Consider the following 20,351-nt stretch of genomic DNA (forward strand, 5'->3'; position numbering starts at 1 on the left):
CCATTTCTTTAGAAAGCAGCCACAGCTTGAGTAGAAAAGCCTGTCCCCTACAGACATGCTTAAGAGAGCAGTGTGGAAGCAGTGGTCTCTCTGCAGAGGTCCGCCATGCCGCTTGCTGAGTCAGACCTATAACATTGCAATCAGCAATGTCCATGCTTACTGCTGATTGGAGAACTCTAGCTCTGACCCAGCAGGGGGTGTTCCAGAACTCTGCAAGGGAGACCTCTGCTTCCATATGGAGAAATCTTTTATCTTGGTGGCATGTATTCAAACTTTGTGATTAGAACTACTTTTACTGCATCTAATAATTCTCTTTGTTGAAGAAATGTTTTAACAAATCATGAAAAACTATGTGGACTCTTCTAGTGACCCTTATGTGAATTTGTACTTTGGTTCATGCAGGGCAAAGCGACAGGTTTACTTTAATGTCCCTCCCCAGCAGCACATATTTAAATGGTAAAAAATTAAAAAACAACCTAACGCCAAATATCAGTGCCACTCCTCTGGACCCCACTGTACATAGCGGCCATGATGCCCTGTGCTGCCTATATGCAAGCCCCTGAATGAGTATTCATCATAATGCTCACAAAGATAACTAGGTAAGCACTTTTAGGACAGCGTGACTACTCAACTGTGCTGACCAATAAGAAGCACTTCTTTCTTATGGGGCTGAAAGTAGAAGCCTCAGGTACGCTTCTCACTGGTCAGCACAGTCACGCGGCGGCGCTGACCAATGAGCGCTTATCATTGCAAGCATTACGATGGCTATTCCTTCCTGGGCTGTGTATTGCAGTGTATGGATTGCTACTCTGGCAGCACAGGGCATAACGACTATGTGCAACAGGGTCTGCAGGGGTGGCAAGGATATTTGGGGGTGGTTAATTTTTTGTGAAAAGGTGAACTTGCCCTTTAACTTCCTTTTACTACCTCCACCAGTCTATTCTGCAACTGAGAGTTAAGGAAATCCTTGTGTAAGAATATGTGGGGTGGATATACTAAAGACAAACAGACTGTGCACTCTGCAAGTGCAGTTGCTCCACAGCTTGGTAAATGTGGGGATGAGAAGCTCTGCTGACTTCCATCATCCAATCATGTGCAAGCAAAAATGTTCTTTTTTTCTTTGTTTTCCTTGCTTGTGATTGGGTATTCTTTGCAAAGTGAAGCTTCATCCCTGTTACTAAGCTCTGGAGCAAATTCCCTTGCAAAGTGCACGGTCTATTTGCCTTTAGTAAATCCGACCCTACGGATCACTGGAGTCATAGCTCACACAGGGCTACAGGCTTCCCATGTGACAGCGATGACTGGCCCAGTGCTGTCACATGCTCCTCCTTACCTACAAGTACCAGGTCATTTTTTGGGTTCCTGGCAATGAACATTACAGAGGTTTGCATTTAAGAAGGTATTAGTCTTAGAGAATTCAAGTCTCCCTGTTCCCGCTTTTCAGTTTGATCACAGTTGAGCTAAATTAGATCCACCGTTATTAAAAGGCCAACCAACATTTTGTTATAAAAGTATTTATTCCGTTTTTGTTTTTATATTTTTTTAACAAAAAAAAAAGCCTTCAATATAAAAATAGATTTCAAAGACGTCAAAGGAAGACAGAGGGCGCGTGCAAAGTAATAAGCAAAGCCACTGACATGACATCAGCTTTAAATTGAAGGAGCTCCTGGTCAGCCCAGGGCGGCAAGCTCTACTTTATAACCCCGCAGCTACAAAACTATTGCAAGTGACAAAAAAAAAAAGGAATATTCGCACTGACACACTGCCATACAAATATTGCATATACATAAGATACTCTATGAGAATGCATGGCCTGGGAATTCACAAGCATGAACACCAAGAAGCTTTGAAATAAAGTTTGACCTCATAAAAACAAAATTAGTGTCTTCCAGTGTGTGGATTGTGCGACATGCAGTGACCATTAAAGAAGAACTCTGCAGCAAGCATCATTCCTTATTGTCTGTATACTTTGCAGCAATGACAGCGGTACATACAAGTTCCAGCACTTCAAGTGGACTGGAGATATATATTTACATGTGTCAGATAACATTTAAAGGGTAACTATGGCCATCAATGGGCTGAATTATCCGCTGTTTTTTTATTTTTCTCAGGGACTCCAGCAACTGAATCTTCTTTTACTCATCCCCTGCCATGAAGTCTCCCTTCTTCTGCTGCATTTTCCATAACCCAAGAATAGTAAGCTGACTGAGGCCAGTGGGCAGAGCTAGGAACTGTGGTCCATAAATATTGTCACAGCAGTGCCTCAAAGCAGAGGTCCCCAAACCCTGGGCCATGGACTGGTTCCAAATTAAGCTGCATCTGGTGGCAGGCCATAACACCGCCACCTCCACCCCTCCTCCAATGGAACAATTGTCTTCCATGAAACCAGTCACTGGTGCCAGAAAGGATGGGGACCATTGCCTTAAGATTTCAGCAGCTGATGGTGAATCTGTACGCCAACATGCATCCGAAACCATAACAAATTATGAGATATAGCCTAGGAGAGATTGCTCTGTATATGTAATGTAATGAAACAATTATTTAAGTTACCAAAATGTTAAAGGGACCCTGAAGGATTTTTGAATATGTAGCAGATAACTAAACCTATGTAATAATGACAGTTATTATAGCTCTATAGATTCCTTTATGTTCATCTTTTTAAATGCCTACATAAGTAAGTCACTATAACCAGCTATAAATATTTAACATGCAGTGACCAATCATCATGATCTCGTTGTACTCAGATCCAGAGGGCCCTTGTGCAGCTGTACCGTCTACACAAATGGTACGCCCACCGCTGATCCCTATGGTTGGCACAATCAGGACTTTCTGAAAGGCCCTAAATCTTCTGCTACAGTCTACTGGTTCCAAGCAGTGGCCCTTGGTAGATCTCAGAGAAGCAGGCTGCACATATGCCATAGTCTTACCCAGATAAGCTATGAAAAATCTGCTGAATCTAGTAACAAGACCATCTTAAAACTTTAAAAGGTAGATTGTGCAAAGCAGCAATGTTTCCTGAAGAGCATTAGCCATTCACCGATTGATTTTACTTGCTGAATGAATTACTCCCGAAAAGGGTTTTCTGCTTTTAACAAAGAAAAAAAGAGAACTGCTGAATGGTAGGGGATCCGACTATCAGACTTGTTAAAGAAGTTCCATGTCGTAGGGCACTGTGCCCCTTGTTTTTTTTTCACAGTGGCTTTGGCCTAAGAATCTCAGTAAAAAAGCGGTGAATCTCTACAGCTGTCCATTGATGTATTTTTTTTGCGATGAGTCAGTGGGCTGGTAAAAAAACAAACAAACAGATTCCTCCATCTATACAAGAGAGGTGGATGAAGGAATCCTCTTGCGGTGCTATTGTATTCTGACAGTGGGGACTCCTCTGCTGTCAGAATACACTGATGAAGCTGCTGATCCTATTAAAGGTTTCCAATAGTTCTGTTTGACAGAAGACAATCGTTAGATCAACTTCTGTCGATGGAAAACGGTCATTGATGGATCAAAATTCATCTGGTTCCTACCAGCCTAAAAGTGGAACTACACTGCATCTGAGCATGAAAAAATCTATTAAATTCATTTTTAATATTCAAAGCAAACTACCCCATCCATCCATGTCTCCATGCTTTATTTTGCTGAGAAATCACTTTGAAAAACACCATATAACATTTCTGACTGTGGCCATCTTGACTAAGGGCAGATAATTCATGTAGCATTTACTTCCTGGAATCCATCTGCCCTTAGTTCACGCGTGCAAGCAGGAGGACATGCTTAGCTGAGAAAGCCCCTCCAAAGGACTCCTAGGATGTATAACATAATTTGCCTAGGCAAGAAACCAGGAAGCAATTGAAGAAATGTAAAAAAAATTGTTTAAAACAAGTAAAAATATATATTTTCTTATCTATTTACTAATGCTAGCAGCAAAGGGTTAAAATAGTCAATGTCGACTGAGAGATTGAAGTTCCACTTTAACTTAGACAATCTCAGAGGTGTCCTCACAAAGCCCTCTAATTGCTGATTGACAGATGGGCAACTTCCCTTGGTCAAAGAAGATTCCCACCGTCTGTCTGAGAAGAGAAAAACTTGTAAAAGTTATTATTGGAAAATAAAGAGTTAAAATGTTGTATTTTATGGCCATGGTCATTTTATATCTGCACGTTATATCTATATCAACATGAGTATTTATTATATAGATCTACCCATGTGATAGCGCACAATGCCTTTTGGGCTCATTCCTTTAGTTACAGCCCTTGTTAGCAAGAGAAAATCTCACTTTAGGTCTGTAGGATTTAAAAAAAAAACCAAAAAAAAAAAACACAGCTTCTGAACAACAGAAATATCAAATGTAGAAAGCAACGGTAAACAATATAATTTTTTAGATGTCAGCAATATAATATATTTGCTAACTAAAAAAATATTTAAAAAGTGACAATGTGCTACTCTTCAGTGACCTGATACTGCTATCCAGGAATCATTGCAATTGTGTTAAAAGCTACTCTCTTCAATCAGAGATATGTAAAATTGAACTATATGTGATCATTATCTTGTTCTTAAGAAAAATGTGTATCAATAATTAATGTTCTAAACTGACCTATGACAACCTCCACTTCCCTGCTGTGACAGATTGTTCCATCACCCGTGTGCTGTACAGATAAAATAATCGACTTCTTTCTTTCCTTTATTTAGGGTTGTGGATTTTGTTATAGTGTTTATTTATGATAGTTTAATTTATTTCATCCACTGTTTTTTGTATTTGTGCTTATCTGTTTTTTGATTATTTCGTACTGCTATTTTCATTTTTTTCATTTTTTTTTTTCCTGTGTTTTTTTGTCAAAAAAACAGGTCCAAACTTTACTTCTCCCTTAACTCCAATGTATTCTGTAGAAGCGCAAAATTTTGGCAAAATCTTCTAATTTTTGTAGTGAAGTCAGAAACATGAAAACTTCTAATTTGGCTTCTCTCTCTAGAACTGTTGAGGACCACTGCCCTTGTGGATGCCTCTGCCTGGTGGTGGGTCTGACCATGCAGCTGGAAGACGCTGCAGCACAGCGGGACCCAGAAGTGTCCAGAATAGGAGGTAAAGTCACCAGGCTGGCGAAGAAGTAGAAGGAAGGTGGTACTCCTTAACGCCTGACATTTCATTGTTGCTTAACATTTTAAGACATGAAAGATCCTGGTAATTTACAGCAGATTTGAAATGTTTTCTCAGGCAGTGAAATCTAAAAAGCCATGCAGATTGTCCATCCAGTCTGTCTTGCATGTCATGCTGAGACTTGTGATTGCTCAAATGAAGGATGGTCTCGTGCAGCCCAAGTATGTACAATGGGACATATGTCATCCTGTGCTTAATGGCTACCATACAGTGAATCTCCATTGTACACTTCCAAAGCAGGTCTCACACTTTCCTGAATGATTGTTCCAAGCTGATAAGCTGGGGATGTCAAATACCTTCTCTTCTCGGTACTCCTGCCCATTAATATTCTGCATCATCTTTATCCTTGCGTGCTCTAGTCCAAGTGGCCCAGGAGGCACTGTAGAAAGATTGTCCGTCTACTAAATAAGCACTTCCATGCCATTATCTGGTTCTGAAAAGTCTGCCTTGTGTGCCATGCTGCTTGCTCTGATTTTGGCTTCCAGAGTCTTTCCAAGGATGGGGGAATGATCTGTAAGGAAAGCAGATAGCATTAATGAGAGACAATATCGAGGATCAAGTACCTCGGAAGACTAGTCATCCTTAAAGTGTTATTCAACCCTTAAAAAACAATCTTTATATTTTGTTGGCCTCATTTAGTTTCTTAGACATACAGAATGCTCAGTCATTTTCTTCCCAGGCTAACCATGCTGCAGAAGATCTACTTGAAGTTATCTTTAACCCTTTGAGGGCCAAGGGATGTATTTGTCCCATGTTTTTAATTGCCTGTATCATCTGATTATTTTTTGGTTTGAGTCAAAATATTAGTTCTTAGCAACAAACGGATCTAGCTTTTTGCCAATTATTTCATGAAATGGCTTAGGTACAGCAATTGAAGTGTACGAACTTTAAAAACAAGAAATTGATTCTTTTGGCGTTCCGTAATCTTATGGTCCTCAAAGGGTTAATCCTTGTGAGGTCTCACTGAAGCCCCAAAGTAGCACATGTAAGCACTCAAAATTAGGACTACAACTGCACATGCTCTCCAGCTTTCTGATCTTTCCCCCATTACTGAATTATCATGCCTTGTTCTGCACTGTGTCTGCAGGGTGTGGAGGCAGCCATCTTGGTAGAGGCAAGGCTTTTCTTCCTTGTATCACAGCTGCCCCCCTTCCTTAATGACTGGTGATGGAATAATCAAGAAGCAGCAGGAGGTGTGTGAAACATAAATCCACAGACTGAATAAAACAGACGCAAGGAGATCCTTACACTGTAGGTCTTCAGACACGACTTTCCGTCCATCAAGAACAGTGAGCAGCACAGAGGTGCCCATTACCAGGAAAAGTTAAACCAGCACCCAGGGCAAAGATGTGGAACTGCACCCCTCCACCACTGCTGATGCAAGTTGTAGAATGGGTGTACTGCCCTGCATTCATTCTCTTTGCCCAAGGCATCTGTCCCTCCTGCCCACCTCTTGTCCTGGCCCTGGAAGAGATATCCCAAAATCTCACCCTATATCTTGTGAGACTAGCAGTCAGAGGTAGCAATGCCTAAGATGAGCTCACACTGCAGATATACAGCTTTGAAGCTGCAGAACATGCACACCTAAGCGCAGGAAGTGCACATCTCTATTTTTAAGGAGGAATTGAAGGTAGATTTTTTTAGGGTACTGCAAAATTTATATTTCTTCCCTATGAGATAGTAAATATTCATTTTTTGAGTTCAGGCTCACTTTGATGTGTAAACACAACTAAATGTAAACCTTAGCAAAACGGATACTATCAAAGCTGTAGTTACCATATTATTATTATTATTATACAGTATTTATAAAGCGCCAATAGTTCGCTCAGCGCTGTACATTACAAAGGGGGACAGAACATGTGACAGAACAATACCAATACAATGCAAAACATGAGGGGATCGAGGGCCCTGCTCTATATGATGAAATACATAAAAATATGCTATCATGGAAAGTGTTATCAGGTTAAAAATGTACCCAAGTGTGAACTCCGGAGAGAATGTGGGGACGATTCAGGGATAAATAAAATGTAATATAAAATGAGAAAATTAATTTAATCTACAGTTTATACATAAGTACTCATTTTCTCTGAATTCAATATCTGACCTGATTTTAACCTTCCATTTTATGATAATACTACATAAGCAGATTTCCAAAAGGTGCTTCCTTAGCAGGCTATATTTGCATATCATACACTGAATCAGCATCCTGGCTATTTGCTGCAAGAAAATCAGTTACAGGAAAGTAACCTAAACTGGCGATAGATGGATCGAAATGTGGCCAGCTCAGCAGGAACCAGCGGAATTTCGATGCATGTGTGGCTGCTCCCACTCGAAAGAAGTCAATCTAACATTCGACTTTTGTTAAACAGGGTTGTTGGAAATTTTTTCTTAATCAGCAGCTGCAGCAACTGATCAGTTTATTCTGGCAGCAGGGGGTCCCCACTGCCAAAACACAAAGGGGTGATTTACTAAAGGCAAAGAGACTGTGCACTTTGCAAAGTGCAGTTGCTCCAGAGCTTAGTAAATGTGTACAAGCTCTGCTGACTTCCATCATCCAATCATGTGCAAGCAAAATGCTGTTTTTTTATTTTTCTTGAACGTGATTGGGTATTCTTTGCAAAGTGAAGCTTTACCTCATTCACTAAGCCCTGGATCAACTTAACTTGCTGAATGCAAATGCATTTTGCAAAGTGCACAGTTTATTTGCCTTTAGTAAATCAACCTCAATGTCTCAGCGGGAAGGATTCCTCCATTCATCTTGACTATTTGCATGGAGTAATCCAGTCTATCCATCTATGGCCAGCCCTAGACACCGTATTGTTTTCCAGTAAAAGGTTACTGACAGAACTAGATCTTACTGAGATAAGATGAGAAGATAAATGAATGCAAATGTTGAGCTGCACTAAAAAAGGTATTGAGAACAACATGTTGACATAACAAGTACCCCTACCCTTGTGCTTAAAGTGTTTTTAAACCCAAGAACAAAAGTATAATATGCTGCACCATACCCATCCTTAGATGTGCTGGATGCATTTGTTTTCTTTCTTTTCATGCTCTTTATTTTCACCTGGTGATCCTGCCAGTAACAGACTTCCTGTCCTAAGGTGACAACACTCAGACGCTGTAAGTAGCCTATAGAGGAGCACCACTGTCACGCTAGGAAGTAAGTGTGTTAGGTCTACAGAATATTTCTTCCTCTCCCCATTTCCATAACATGAAAAGGGGGAAGGAAGGGTAGTTCATACAGGTGGCCCTGAGCAGGGAGCTATGATTGCTTTAGATAAAGCTGCAAAGTGCACTGAACAGCACTTGAATTGTGGCAGCAATGACAGGTAATGTTTGGACATTGTGAACAGATGTAGCTAAACAATGGTTTATTTACCAGACAAAAAAGGAATAAACGTGATATCCATTGTTAAGAGTTTACATACACATTGACTGTGATCACAGTAGAAGAAAAACAAAAAACAAACAAAAAAATCAATCAATAAGTAAATAATAATAGGGAAAAAATAAAAAAGGAATGGACCTCACCTGACTTCTCTTTATTGGTGGTGTGCCATAGAAGGGGACTACTGGAAGGGGTGGTATTCATCCGTCCTCTGCCAGGTAAGGAGGAACTGGTTGGCCAGAAGAGATCAGAACTCTTTTCTGTTTGTGTGCTGCTGTCTTTGCTCCCAGTTTTGGCATGTGACACAGTGACTGGTAGAGATGCAGAGGGTGGTGGCAGCAAGAAAGACGGAAGCGGAAGCATTAAAGAAGGAGAGGGACTTTCATGATTGTCTTTGATTTCTTTTCCCTGAATCAGACCTGTAAACAGAGCAAGTTGGAAAAATGCAAAGAGAAACTTAGAAAAATTAAGTCCTGAGTGGGGTCAGGTGGTTTCTTACAGCTAAGCACTGCCTATTGCTGGAGGCTGAAAAGAGTGAGGTACTGAATCTGGGGCCAAATGTTAAACAGGGGATAAAAGAACTATATGGCTCTAAAGCTGCAAGTTATTGTCTCCATAAAAAAGATCAGGCTACTACAGATGGACATTTATTATGGCCTGATACAAGTTTTATGATTTGCCCAATGGCTTCTTATATTTCTGAATGATTTTATTTGCCAAAAATGTCCTGTTTCTCCTCCCCACCTGAGCAATGCCTGTGTGCAGACTTAAAAATTTTGGATCCCATCAGTAGACCATTCCCCAGTGTGTAGTCTCAACTCTTTAACAGCCTGCATGTGCTAATCACAGAAATGAATGGCAATCCAACTTAATAATGGCAACAGACATGGTTATAAGAATGGAAGGTGTACACTCTGTAGGCTGTACAACTAACTGTGCTGACTATGCATGTCTGAGCCCAATCTGTGGTGACATCCCCAGCACTGGCCTTATCTATGGAAAAAGCCACCCCATGAGAAAGGTCAGCTCTGGTGTGCCTGCACAGGTTAGCTCAAATACATGTCTACAATCTTTCCTCAATCCTTCTATTAGTGGGGCAGGGATCTTTTTTTTCTCAATGGGTATTTTTATTCTGGCTATACAGTACATATGTCATTCTGATCCATCTGATGATCTGATTGTTTTGATATTTCAAATTAATCTAGCAAATATTGATCATTTGTCATCACTGTTCCAATTTACTTTGACAGATTTCAGATTACAAATCAGGACGCTGCATAGACGAAAGAATTTTCATCAGTTTGCCATGGCTGCATTTTAATCAGTTTTTACTAACAAGATGTGTTATTTGTGTCAGTCAGAAGAAAAAATGAGGTGTATAGTCAGCATTAGATAAACCCAGATAAAGATCTGAAAATGAAACCAAATGTGTTCATAAAAAAGTCTGTCCCACCTATACTGCCTTTGCGGGTCTTGTCCTCCTTCTTCTCTATAACCTGACTGCTGGACAGAGATGTTTGCCGTGAATGGGTGCCGCTGGTGACCGCTGCCACAGCTACAATGGAAGGCACAGAGCGGGCAGGACGCAGACTGGAGCTGTCATTCTTCCCTTGATCTTTTCGGGAACGCTGATGTAGAACTTTTATCATGGCGTCCTGCTCGATGATCTTTGCATGAAGATTTTTGATCCTGTCGGAACAAAGCATTTTATTTGCTTATTGCATTGTAACTTGGATCACAAGTAAAAAAGCACACACACAGTAAAGCAATAGACATGATTGCTAAGAAGGTAATGGACAAAAGAGGTAATCTCTGCATTTGGGTGAAGGCCTCAGACTATACACATAAGTCTTGCCTTAACCTTCTATGCTTCAATGCTGTTCACCTGTCACCATAACATGGCTAGAGGGTGGTGATATAGGAGACAAGTCAATAGCCAAAAGATTTGTTTTTTCTCCCAACACTAAAAAAACACCTGAATAGCTGCACTTTGCACTGTGAACCATGGTGTTATGTTACATTCACAGATATCAGGGTAGTGGTTTAAAACACCAAAGTTAACCAATGGCCATGGGATACAATCATTAATATAAGTGGTAGAACTGTAGAAATAAAAAAAAAGCCATCAAACATGTACGGGCCTCTATTGCAGTGCTCACAGCACCAGCTAGATGATGCCTTATGGAACCAATAAGTCACACTGAAGTATCACAGACTCTCTTTTCTGATAATACACAACAAAGGGGGTGACGTCTATGGGTTAAAGTTGGAGAAACACTAACATTTCATAGCAGACAACAAATTTTTAAAAAATTGAAGCTTGTTCACACATAAGTGCAATGCCCTTGCGGTGGCATGTGTTTTAAATTGCATCACGCCTTGTTGTAAAGTGTTTTTTACATACATTACAGTGTATTTGTAACCCATTTGCTGTACATCCCCTATAGGCAAGCAGATATACTGACAGGTCTGCAGAAGACCTGCATGGCACCAGCAATCTGCTGATCACTACTGCAATGCTTTAGAGGCTCCAGAAACAAAACAAAAAAAAATTAATAAATGCACATTTTTTTTACCTGCAAAAAAAATATGCATTTATTATTTTTTGTAAAAAGGTGAACTTATCCTTTCAGGGTTGTGTACATGGTTTCTTTGTATGCACCAAAACTTTGCTTCCCATACAAGTCAATTGAAATGCAAAAGCAGCTCTGCAGGCAGATGGCCAACTGCAGGTCAGAAGGAGGTTAAGTGTAAGTCAGATGCAGCTGGAAGGGAAATCAAAAACGTTTGAAAGTGCTTGCTCATCCACACAAGCCCTAAAGGAAACCTGTATTGAGGGAAATATGGAAGCTGCCTTTGCTGATTCTTTGCGAAAACATACTTGTCTAACAACATTTAGCATTTTCAGAATGAGATCAACACCACTAGCTGCCATATTTCCCTCATGACAAATTTCATTTAATGATGGATCACTAGATTTTATTTCTGGTCTTACGTGTGCTCCATGTCCTGAAACTTTCTGTTAGCCTGAACAATCTCCTCTTCTTCATGCCACATCCGAACCTCCAGAGAGCTGTCATTGTGGCTTCCATTCCTTGAGTGACTCATAATAGATGAATCTCTATCAAGATATAGATGAAACAAACCATCAAATAAGCCAAAGTAATATAGTTTTACATTGTAGATCATAAAAAATCCCAATCAAATCTGGAGTATTGCAGAACATTTTAAAACAAAACAGAAATTATTTAATACATTTTCTATGGCAAGACAGACAACCAGCATCAGGCAGCATGGTTCCCTAATCAAGTGATGGATATGAAAGCCAATCACAGTGATCAAATGGCTTTGTTTACAAACAAGCCAGCGTCAGCCAGCTGAATTGTCATTCTGCCTCACGCAGTGATAGGCAATTTCCCAGAGACAGGCAGGGGTTTGCAGATGTTAAAGTGATATATAGACTGTAAAAAATAAATTTTAAAACGTTTTTAAAAAATGATTGACTTTTTAATTATGTAAACTGCTTCCTCTTTACATGTTTGTTCATTTATTATCTTAAAATAAAAACCTGGCTAAGGTATTTATTGAAACAGTGGGATTGATTTACTACCCACTTACCCTCCTGAGAATCCCAATACGTGTAAATTAATTGGTTTATGCGAACGTTTTAGCATTTACAAATGGCGGTATAGATACTGGAATTACATTTTTTTCTTTTTACTAGTAATGGCGGCGATCAGCGACTTATAGTAAGACTGGCATACTGACATTGGGGGGAACTAACTGACACTGTACTAATGACACTGGCCAGGAAGGGGCTAACATCAGAGTCGATCAAAGGGTTAACTGTGTGTGCTGGGAGTGTTTTACATAGGGGGCCGTGTCAGTGTGCTTCACTGTAAGCACACTGCTTTGGATGGCTGTGCTGTACACAGCCATCCAAAGCAGTGTGCCCGAGCTGACAGGGAGGAGTACTGTTAGTAAACAAAGCAGTTCTCCTCTCCGTCGGAGATCATCGAAAATCACCGGTGCCGGTGAGTAATCACCACCCCCGACCCGATGATTGACAGCTGCAGCCACGAATGGTGGCACGGGTAGGGTGCGCACCTCCTATCCGGAAATGCTAAATCACGTATGTACTTGATTTTGCGCACCCGTGCCGCCCTGTAGCATTTTTCCTTGCATGTGACTGGGCATTCTTTGCAAAATAAATTTTTCACTTTGCATTATCTCATTCACTAGGATAAGTGAAAATTACTTTCACAACAGGTTATGCGTTGATTATCTAGGAATAGGTATTTCATGCGCTGCATGTTCACAAGAATGACTGCTGTGGGCTGGGAACCACAATGGCTGGGATCATCACCAATGGATGTACAGCCATCTTTGAAACATTTACACCAGGGGTCCTCAAACTTTTTAAACAGGGGGCCAGTTTACTGTCCCTCAGACCGTTGGAGGGCCAGACTATATTTAAAAAAAAAAAAAAATTGCTATTAGTAATATATATATATATATATATATATATATACACAGCGCTACAAAAACAATATACCAGCAATAACTTTGCCCACACAGAGACATACAGACTCCACTGCGCATCAATGCAGTCTGATCAGTGTCTATCAATGCAGCCTCACCAGTGCCCATCAATGCAGCCTCACCAGTGCCCATCAATGCAGTCTGATCAGTGACCATTAATGCAGCCTCACCAATGCCCATCAATACAGTATGATCAGTGTCCATTATTGCAGCCTCACCAGTGCCCATCAATGCAGTCTGACCAGTGCCCATCAATGCAGCCTCACCAGTGCCCATCAATGCAGTCTGATCAGTGCCCATCAATGCAGCCTCACCAGTGCCCAACAATGCAGCCTCACCAGTGCCCATCAATGCAGCCTCACCAGTGCCCATCAATGCAGTCTGATCAGTGCCCATCAATGCAGCCTCACCAGTGCCCAACAATGCAGCCTCACCAGTGCCCATCAATGCAGCCTCACCAGTGCCCATCAATGCAGTCTGATCAGTGCCCATCAATGCAGCCTCACCAGTGCCCATCAATGCAGCCTCACCAGTGCCCATCAATGCAGTCTGATCAGTGCCCATCAATGCAGCCTCACCAGTGCCCAACAATGCAGCCTCACCAGTGCCCATCAATGCAGTCTGATCAGTGTCCATTAATGCAGCCTCACCAATGCCCATCAATACAGTATGATCAGTGTCCATTAATGCAGCCTCACCAGTGCCCATCAATGCAGTCTGACCAGTGCCCATCAATGCAGCCTCACCAGTGCCCATCAATGCAGTCTGATCAGTGCCCATCAATGCAGCCTCACCAGTGCCCAACAATGCAGCCTCACCAGTGCCCAACAATGCAGCCTCACCAGTGCCCAACAATGCAGCCTCACCAGTGCCCATCAATGCAGTATGATCAGTGCCCAGCAATGCAGCCTCACCAGTGCCCATCAATGCAGTCTGATCAGTGCCCATCAATGAATCCTCACCAGTGCCCAACAATGCAGCCTCACCAGTGCCCATCAATGCAGCCTCACCAGTGCCCAACAATGCAGCCTCACCAGTGCCCATCAATGCAGCCTCACCAGTGCTCAACGATGCAGCCTCACCAGTGCCCATCAATGCAGTCTGACCAGTGCCCATCAATGCAGCCTCACCAGTGCCCATCAATGCAGTCTGACCAGTGCCCATCAATGCAGCCTCACCAGTGCCCATCAATGCAGCCTCACCAGTGCCCATCAATGCAGCCTCACCAGTGCCCATCAATGCAGTCTGATCAGTGCCCATCAATGCAGCCTCACCAGTGCCCATCAATGCAGTCTGATCAGTGCCCATCAATGCAGTCTGATCAGTGTCCATAAATGCAGCCTCACCAATGCCCATCAATGCAGTATAATCAGTGTCCATTAATGCAGTATGATCGGTGTCCATTAATGCAGCCTCACCAATGCCCATCAATGCAGTCTGGTCAGTGTCCATTAATGCAGCCTCACCAATGCCCATCAATGCAGTCTGATCAGTGTCCATTAATGCAGCCTCACCAAAACCCATCAATGGCATTGATGGACACTGGTGATGCTGCATTAATGGACACTGATCAGACTGCATTGATGGGCATTGGTGAGGCTGCATTAATGGACACTTATCAGACTGCATTGATTCAATGCAGTATGATCAGTGTCCTTCTCCTCAGCTGTCTGTCACTGCCCAGCGCGGGAGAACTGCAGGCAGCCCCTCCAGAGATCACAGACTCCACCCCTCTATCATTTACACGCCGCGCTGGCCGGATCTACATCCCCAGCACACAGTACTATCACTGGGGGTGGAGCCGAGGGGCAGGTGAGGGAGCTGAGGGAGGGAGAGGCAAAGCCAGTCAGAGCTGTGCTAGTAGAATAAAAGTAAAAGTATGCAGGGGATGCCACTGTGAAAGTACGCAGGGGGATGCCAAATATTTCAAAACACCCGGCGGGCCGGATAAGTGTCCTCGGCGGGCCGAATGCGGCCTGCAGGCCGTAGTTTGAGGACCCCTGATTTACACCATTCAAATGTCTTCCTGAGGCTGAGCCATCACTGTACTGTGCTCGAAGTAGATGTCCGTGGGTTTTACGCCTTCATAAAGCTTCATCACCACACGCCGTTCCAACACTGGCACTGTTGTCTGCCATCTTGACTAACAGTCTCTGGACTTCCCTGCAACATGTGCGCCATCTATCAGTAATAGGACACACTTGTCACAGACTACTGCGTGTAGTATGGCCAAGCTAGCTTCCCATTTTATACCTGTAAAATTAAAAAAGTCCCGGTTTGACTTTAACACCCCTTGTATAGATATCTGTAAGGCCGGCCATTGATGATTTGAATCTTGGCCAGTTCAGCATCAATCGATCAATGACTACAATCAGCCTGCCTGATTTACTTGCGATTATCGCTAGGGGCTGCTATAGCCACTAGCGATAATCTAAAAATTTAGAGTTACTCTTTACCATCCCAATACTATCTATTATGAAATAAGACAACATAGTCTTACTGCTGAGCTACAGCTGTAGTTGCGGCATCCATGGTGAAATGCCTCATGGCGCTCTCTTCCAAGTACTTCTGTTCCCATTTGGTGGTATCTGCTTCTAGAGCCAAGATCGTCTCTTCCTTTTTCCTCAGCAAGTCCATGAGGGCAGGGGCACTGTACTCTCCATTGCTGGAATTTTGACAGCTTGCTTGTCGCTATAAAGCAAAAAATGACAAGGCAACAAGGTTCACAAAATGTTTCTACAGGTTCATTAAATTTGATTCATGGGAGGGAACCTTCCCTGTTACTCCCTCTCGTAACCAGCAATGGTGTTAGAGACCCTGTTCATGTTTGCCAACTAGCGTAATTTATGATCTGTCTACTTTATAGAGCCTGTATGTGGAAAGGAACATGGAACATTGAAGCTACACCTAAAGGGCTCATCCAGATCCTGATTCCTTTGGGGTACACAGCAGCTACACTATATTGCCAAAAGTATAGGGACACCCCTCCAAATCATTGGATTCAGGTGTTCCAAGCACCTTCATGGCCACAGGTGTATAAAATCAAGCACCTAGGCATGCAGACTGCTTTTACAAACATTTGTGAAAGAATGGGTCGCTCTCAGGAGCTCGGTGAATTCAAGCGTGGTCCCGTGATAGGTTGCCACCTGTGCTATAAGTCCATCCATGACATTTCCTTGCTACTAAATATTCCACAGTCAACTGTTGGTGGTATTATAACAAAGGGGAAGCAACTGGGAACAGCAACTCAGTCACAAAGTGGTAGGCCACATAAAATGACAGAGTGGGGTCAGCGCATGCTGAAGTGCACAGTGCACAGAAGTTACCAACTGTCTGCAGACTCAATACCTAAAGACCTCCAAATTTCATGTGGCCTTCAAATTAGCACAATAGTGCATAGAGAGCTTCATGGAATGGGTTTCCATGGCTGAGCAGCTGCATCCAAGTCTTACATCACCAAGTACAATGCAAAGCATTGGATGCAGTGGTGTAAAGCACGCCGCCACTGGACTCTAGAGAAGTGGAGACATATTCTCTGGATTGATGAATCACCCTTCTCTATATAGCAATCTGATGGATGTGTCGTGGTTTGGCGGTTGCCAGGAGAATGGTACTTCCCTGACTGCATTGTGCCAAGTGTAAAGTTTCTTATCTCCTCTTTACTTTCTGCCTCTGCATTGTCAATATCCCAGCTGGTAAAAAATCTAGTGCCTGTGTCTGTACACTAAAACCTCCTAGACTTGAATGGAATGCTGCTCTTGTAGTACAGGTATATCCCATTCAAGAAAAGAGAAAAATGTTAAAACCTGTCTTGAACTCACTGCCTCTTGTGAATTTTAAGGATAAATTGCTCCACATTGGTTGTGACTACAGAGGTGAGAGAGGACTTGCTTAAATTATTTGAGGCTGATGATATTTAAATATTTGAATGCCTGGCCACAGTTCTACAGTAAACAAATTATGCAAAGATTACAGCAACAGTATGACCATATCTTTTATCTTTGATAAAACCCTTGTTTGATGATATACAGCAGTCCTGTATATCACTTGGTAGTCAAACATAACTGTTTAATAAGTACAGAGATAATGTACAGCACAGCCTCTCCCATTCTATATGATCAAGAATCGTGGTGGATCAATCAGTTCTCTCTAACATCAAAGAGTGTTCAAATCCGACCGTCACATTTAAACTGATTAGCCTAATTTCTGAAAATCTAAGACAAAACAGCTGTTTATTTCATGTATTCAGATTCTTTATTCCATGTAACTGTAATGATCAGCTGAAGTGACAATGGGCCTTGTGGGGACATCTAGGTTTCTGTTGAGTAGACAGGGGTACACATGGAGCTTTAGTAAGTTGTGTAGTAAGGTGAAGTGAACATGGACCTGACCTAGTAAGTTGCGTAGCGAGGTGAAGTGGACCTGGGCTTGACTTATTAGGTTATGTAGTGAGATGAAGTTACCCTGGGTCGACATTTACTCTGAACTGGGGTGACCTGAACTTCAAACATCTAGTGGTGTGGAAAAGAAGCTGTCTTTGTCAAAATGAAATCACATAATTGGATGTGAATAATTAAAAGTTAATATACAACTGTAGGCTCACCTCACTTTACACTTTGAATATCGGGCCCAGGTTCACATCATCTCATGCGAGAGTAAATGAGGCCCTTAGTGTTGTCCTAGGCAAGGGCATGTACAACTTGTTTTAAAACTAATCTAGAGAGTGCCTCTTCTCTTCAATAAACTGAAGAATATCTTGCAGGCTTGCCAGTATGATTTACTGACTACTTCATATTTGTACCCAATCTGATGATGGCAGGAATGTCACCTGCCTGTCACCCTGCATAGATGCCCATTACCTGCTGCATTCTAAGAGACTCCAGCTCCTTCTCCAGCCTGGTCCGTAGCCGTCTCTCTAGCTGCTCTCTCTTCTCTCCCGCGGCCTGGAGCTGGGTCAGAGCTTGCTGCAGCTTCTCCACCTCCTCCACGTACACCTGCTTTTTACGTAGCTGGAAGGGAAACAAGAGAGCGTCTGAAGCTAACATCACATTTCAATTCAATATCCGCAACAGATAAGACAACTGGTGGAATACCTAAACAGAAATGTATTTTTCCCCACTTAGTATGCTAATATTAGCATGCCAAAAGGCATAAAAAATATGAAAAACATTCTGAGCAGCAGATGTTGAAAAAGAATTTAGTAACATGACCTGCATTCAATGTGTGACACCAGAGGACCACTAAATTACCCCTAATAGACACACACATACATTCTATGCTTACACAATCCTTCCTAGTCCACAATATTTACTTGAGGTTTAGCAGTGTGGGTTCTGTGATTTCGTATAAGAAAACCTCCAAGCTGGCTGTGACTAGTTGATGAGGGAGACATTATCAGCAATGCCCCCCCCCAACATGAATTACATGCCCTCAGCACATCCTGTATAGCTTTTCCTATTATTTGTCTGATTGTAACAGTGTCCATATATTAAACCCTAAGTTTACCAAGAAGTGTCCCTTGTACTGGTGCTGCCTGTCCTAGTTAAAATCTTCACTTGTGGCTGGGGGTAGGTAGTAAAAACAGGTGATTGAGCTGCCCTGGCAAAAATTACCACTCAACCCCCCCCCCTTCCCTGCTGCTGAATGCAACCCATTCAAGTGGATAGCGTGGCATTTGCAGGGTAAAAACTGGCGGTCTGGAGATGACATAATACCACCCCATCACCTGACAAATGCCTCTGAAAGTGATCCACCACGGATCACTCTTTAGAGATGTGGCAATATGAGCTGCACTTCTAAACATAGCCTAACTCTGGAGGTAATGCAGCAACTCACATTAGGAAAACAATGCAACTGATTAAAATGCTGTAACCCAAATGGATTTTTATTTAGATCCCCTTCTGACCTATACATTGTGATAAGACACGGTATAACCAACAAGTGCCATGCGTGACCTTGTGTTGCAGATTGATTCATTTTTGAACAGCAGTGCAGGTTATAGCATAAAACACTGTATGGTAACACTGGGCTTAAGGGGCTCTAAGTATAGTCACATAACAAATAATATAACTGCTGATGGATTACAAAGGAGTATATAACCTGATATCAGACAATGTGCTGGTGAATTATTAGCCTGCCCTTCTCAAGCTTCCTCCAGCAGAAATCTATAAAAAACAGAGCTTGTCCCGGGGTTACCTCTTCTTCCAGTTTGATGACTTTGGCCTGGGCATTACTCAGAGCTTGCTCTAAGATTTCAATGTGCCTCCTCTGATCCTCATTGGTAGTGCGCAGTGCTGCCAGCTCGCGCTCCAGGCTCTCCATCTCCTTCAAGTGCTCTTTGTCTAAAAAGGGGAAGAAACACAGAAGAGTTTCTCTCAGAATCCTGCTTGGAATTTGGGCCTTGGTCCAACTCACCTCTGGCACCAGCCTGAGGGGAGAGAAAAAACAGAATGAGAGCGCTGCAGATGTGGAGGTGACTACAGGCCTTGTGTGTTTCCTCGGCCATCGCCTGGTGAGCATCAGCAAACAGCAGTGCAGGGCCAGACTCTTGCGAGGGCCCATGCTGCTTTCTGACATGGTATTTAAAGAGGCACCATAATGTATTATTAGCGAACACACATTTTGAGATGTTACTGGAGATTTCCTCAACACATCCCTTTTGATGTGACTTTTTATAACGAGGGCCCTGACTGAACAACTGCTAAGTCACCTAGTGTTTGTTTCAGGGCAGAAATATACAGCCCATGCACAAGGCATATACTGTATATATTAAACATTTTCTTGCATGAGCAAAAAGCACATCAACAGGTTGAAACACCTCAAAAAGGCCATGGTGTTTCTTATCGGGGGTCACCCAATTCAATTAGAACAACATCATGTAATATAACCAAAATCCTATCTATAGCAGCACTGGCCCAATATAACATACAGCCCAAGTCCATGAACCTTTATCCTAAAAGACTACTCACTATTAAAATCGAGCAAAAAATATTTGATCTTAGAATCTGAGGGACTAAGTGACTCTCTGCATTTAGGTAAGTTGGAAAGATCTGCAGAGGTATTTCAGGTTGCAGGCACACGGACATAAGGAGCCCACCTAAGGCCACATTCACACCCTGCAAACTGGAACAACACTGATTACATGCGGGACCCCAGCAGGTGTTCAAAGTGATCAGCAGCAGGAGGCAGCCCCATTGAAAGCAATGGAAGTCTCCTTACTCCCACAGCTAATGTTGGCCAGGACAGGACATGCATCCAGGGCCAATCAGT

General features: G+C 42.4%; 1 protein-coding gene across 4 annotated transcripts in view; it reads right to left on the reverse strand.

Moving 5' to 3' along the window:
• Positions 1-1,498: 1,498 nt before the first annotated feature.
• Positions 1,499-20,351, reverse strand: part of AMOTL1 (angiomotin like 1) — a 212,227-nt gene continuing 193,374 nt past the window's right edge. For all 4 annotated transcript variants that reach the window (XM_089687938.1, XM_089687936.1, XM_089687937.1 and 1 more), the window contains 7 exons: positions 19,278-19,423; positions 17,942-18,091; positions 15,583-15,773; positions 11,536-11,661; positions 9,994-10,229; positions 8,684-8,959; positions 1,499-5,660 (listed from right to left, as the gene is read on the reverse strand). In XM_089687938.1, the coding sequence (XP_089544064.1) occupies positions 5,551-5,660; positions 8,684-8,959; positions 9,994-10,229; positions 11,536-11,661; positions 15,583-15,773; positions 17,942-18,091; positions 19,278-19,423 (1,235 nt within the window). In that variant the 3' untranslated portion in view covers positions 1,499-5,550. The remainder of the gene's footprint in view (positions 5,661-8,683; positions 8,960-9,993; positions 10,230-11,535; positions 11,662-15,582; positions 15,774-17,941; positions 18,092-19,277; positions 19,424-20,351) is intronic.

The sequence above is a fragment of the Staurois parvus genome, unplaced genomic scaffold (genome assembly GCF_062004578.1).
Source record: "Staurois parvus isolate SC_StPar_1 unplaced genomic scaffold, SC_StPar_1.0 ptg000440l, whole genome shotgun sequence".
Lineage (NCBI taxonomy): Eukaryota > Metazoa > Chordata > Amphibia > Anura > Ranidae > Staurois > Staurois parvus.